The sequence below is a fragment of the Microtus ochrogaster genome, chromosome 10 (assembly GCF_000317375.1).
Source record: "Microtus ochrogaster isolate Prairie Vole_2 chromosome 10, MicOch1.0, whole genome shotgun sequence".
Lineage (NCBI taxonomy): Eukaryota > Metazoa > Chordata > Mammalia > Rodentia > Cricetidae > Microtus > Microtus ochrogaster.
This window is the reverse complement of record NC_022016.1, coordinates 8384931-8387994: the sequence shown is the minus strand read 5'-3', so window position 1 is coordinate 8387994 and position 3064 is coordinate 8384931. Positions and strand designations below refer to the sequence as shown.

The window sequence follows — 3064 nt, the reverse complement described above, 5'->3', positions numbered from 1 at the left end:
AGGAGAAGTGAGGAGGAGGAGGGGCACATGCAGGTAGCAGATGTGTCCCCACCAGAAGGCCTCTAATGGCCTCCGGCCTAGCAACCTGCTAAGTCTCCTAGGGAAACAAAGTGGAATCCCAGCACCTGGGTATTGTGTTTACAGATGCTCCACAGTGTGTCTGTCTCTGTAGCAGCAGGGATCTCTCAGAACCAGACATGAAGATGGAGATAGAGAGGCTGCAGATGGGCATAACTTTAGCAGTGTCTGGCCTGGACTTGTAACACAGTGAGATGGACTGTTGCAGAAACAAATGGCTATGGGTACAGTTCAGTGGTTGAATGCTTGACTAGTGTGCCTTTCTAAGGCTCTGGGTTCAATCCCTAGCATGCCTCGTGTGTGCACTCACATACACAAAGGAGTAATAGCACCTTTTACTTTAAGTTAAAAGCAATATGGATAAGGTACCCCATACAAGACAGGCATATCTAAGCCATATTATGCTTTTACTATCTATTGATTATTCTGACCCTGAAGACATAGGAAATGAAAGGTCGCTCTTCTGAGTAAGGTCAGTATCATTACAAGCACCTGACTAACCTCCTGGGTACTGGTAATCTCAAAATGAACAACAGATCCTAGGGAACACAGAATTGAAATATATAATGTAATTGTGCCCAAAAAGATTAGCAATTGTAGTTAAGTCCTAGTCTACTGATAATTGTCTCATTCTGTTAAATAAGAAAACATGGAGATTTTTGGAAAGTTGAAAATGGAAACTTCTCTCCCTACACACTGCTTTCAGACAAGAACACTAAGAAAGCAATATAGTAAAGGCCATTTAGAAGCATGGGCTTGGAAAGCAGACTGCCCAGGGGACAAATCTCTTACCTACCACTCCATGGATGAGCTCTGGTTCCATCTCATGAGTTAAGGGTGTTTGCATGAGTCACTCAGCACTGTCTTACACAGACCTCTGCATGCCAACTATCAGTACAAAAGGCAAGACATGCAGAAACATAAAAACAACTGTGAAGAGTTGCAGTAGAGAGGGACTGACTGGTGCAGGCAGACGCTTTTTCTCCTTGCCCTTCTATAAGGCCTTTGCAGGCTGCAATAACATGAGTCCCCAATCTATAGCCTGTGTCTTCGGTTTTATTGTTTTTTTAAAACAGTAAGATAACAGGACTTAGGGGTCAACAATAAAACTGGAATAAAAGTTTTGTAAAAAGTGTGGAGCAGGAAGAGGAAGCTACACAATTCCCTTTTATCTCTACCTTCCTATTTATATCACTCAGGAACTATCCAAAAGCCTGGGTAAAACCCAGCTAATGAGTCTCTTTGAAACTTGATTCCAGATGTTCTAGTTTCCACAGCCAGTACTTCTGTCCCTAAATTTTATGGTAAAATGGGGCATGGTGCAAAAGTATCCAGAGATCAGATGGGTTCCTGCTACAGATTCTCAGACGCGTCCCACAGGAAGAAGAATGAGAGTGGCCTGTGCTGTTGGAAATGTCCATGTTTCCCTCGCTGGATAAAGTCTTTCTGTGAATGAATCTGACTCTTCGTTTTGTTTGTTCATTAGAATCCAATCTCCATGAGGGTCGGAGTCTTTGTCTTGGTTTGGTTTGTTTTAGACATTCTGAGACATGATTTTACTCTGTTTGCCCAGACTAGCCTCCAACTCATGAGACTCCTACCTCAGCCTTCCAAGTGCTAGGTTATAGGCATGAACATGCTCATCTGGAATCTCTGTTGCTTGCAGGATGGTCAGCAGTCACCAAATACTGAATAAACGGGGAAGTGAAAGTTCGGGGATCAACTGCGGGTTCGGGGTCCTTTTGTAAAGAAAAGGAGGATGACATCACCTCTGGCAGCGTTTGCCTCTCAGAACTGGGAACTTCATTGCTACTACTTTTAGGGATGTCTCGCATTTTTCCAAAAATATATTTAATTTTAAAAACAAAAATCAGGTAAATTTTCCACAGTTCAACTTTCCAGAAACAAGCCAGAATTTGGCTTCTAGCTTATCAGGAAAGTTGAACAGCAGTAATTTCATGCAGACATTATTCCTCTCTGTAGGAGACAGAAAACATTCTTGGTTGTACACACTTAATTCTCTAAATCTGTTCTGTACTTCTGACATCACTTTATTTCATTCCAGAGGTCTGGCGTGCAGAATTCATCTCTAAAACTCCAAGTTTCCAAACTGAGATGTGCGGTTGTTGGGCTTAGGTTGGGGTTTATAACCAATTCGATCATTAATCATTTGTTCCCGGCTTTTGGGGTCACTGCTAAGCCCAGTGGCCCCTTCTCCATCACTGGTTCCTACACCTTCCACATCTTCCTTCTGTTTCTTGCGTGTCTGAAAGTATAAAAAAGCAAAGAGAAACATTCTTTCAATCAGCAAATGTTTAGCTAGCACTTCCCATGTACTGGGTATTAGGTTAGGGGCTTCTAAGCAATAAACTGATACCCAGTGTAGGCTAGTTAAGAAGGATACAGGAGTTCCAGGATATCACTGTCTAGAAGGCAATGAGCATGGAGGTACAGGGTTATAATGAAGTCCACAATTCCAAAGAGACACAAAGAAAGGGTGGCAAGGAATTCTGGGTACAAAACAAAGGCCCAGCATGAACCTACAGTTGGAGACAGTGGAGATGAGGCACAAAAGGGTTTTCAAGCAAACTATGTTTAATGAGAACAAGTGAAAAACAGCAAGGCTAGTAGTCACCAAAAAACCCATAGCCTTGCTGGACATGGTGGCACACGCCTTTAATCCCAGCACTCTGGAGACAGCTCTGTGAGTTCAAGGCCAGCCTGGTCTAAAGAGTGAGTTTTAAGACAGCCAAGATGGTTACACAGAGAAACCCTGTCTCAAAAGAGGAAAAAAATAAAAAAATAAACCTACAGACTGACCAGCTCCACACAGCTATGGTATCACAAAAAAAGATGATGCTACCTGGGATAAGCCATTTTGTAAAGTGATCATTTGTTTATTGGTGATGCTAGGAATTGTGAAAGCTTCTAAATGCATTTGTAAGCCCCCTGAACCCTAAGACATTTTTCTTTTTTCTTTTTTTTT

General features: G+C 42.3%; 1 protein-coding gene across 1 annotated transcript in view; it reads right to left on the bottom strand.

Annotated features, from left to right (window-relative positions):
- Positions 1-1116: 1116 nt before the first annotated feature.
- Positions 1117-3064, bottom strand: part of Cdc26 (cell division cycle 26) — a 9524-nt gene continuing 7576 nt past the window's right edge. Inside the window, exon 4 of the mRNA XM_005352629.1 lies at positions 1117-2344. Within this exon, the coding sequence (XP_005352686.1) occupies positions 2168-2344 (177 nt within the window). The 3' untranslated portion in view covers positions 1117-2167. The remainder of the gene's footprint in view (positions 2345-3064) is intronic.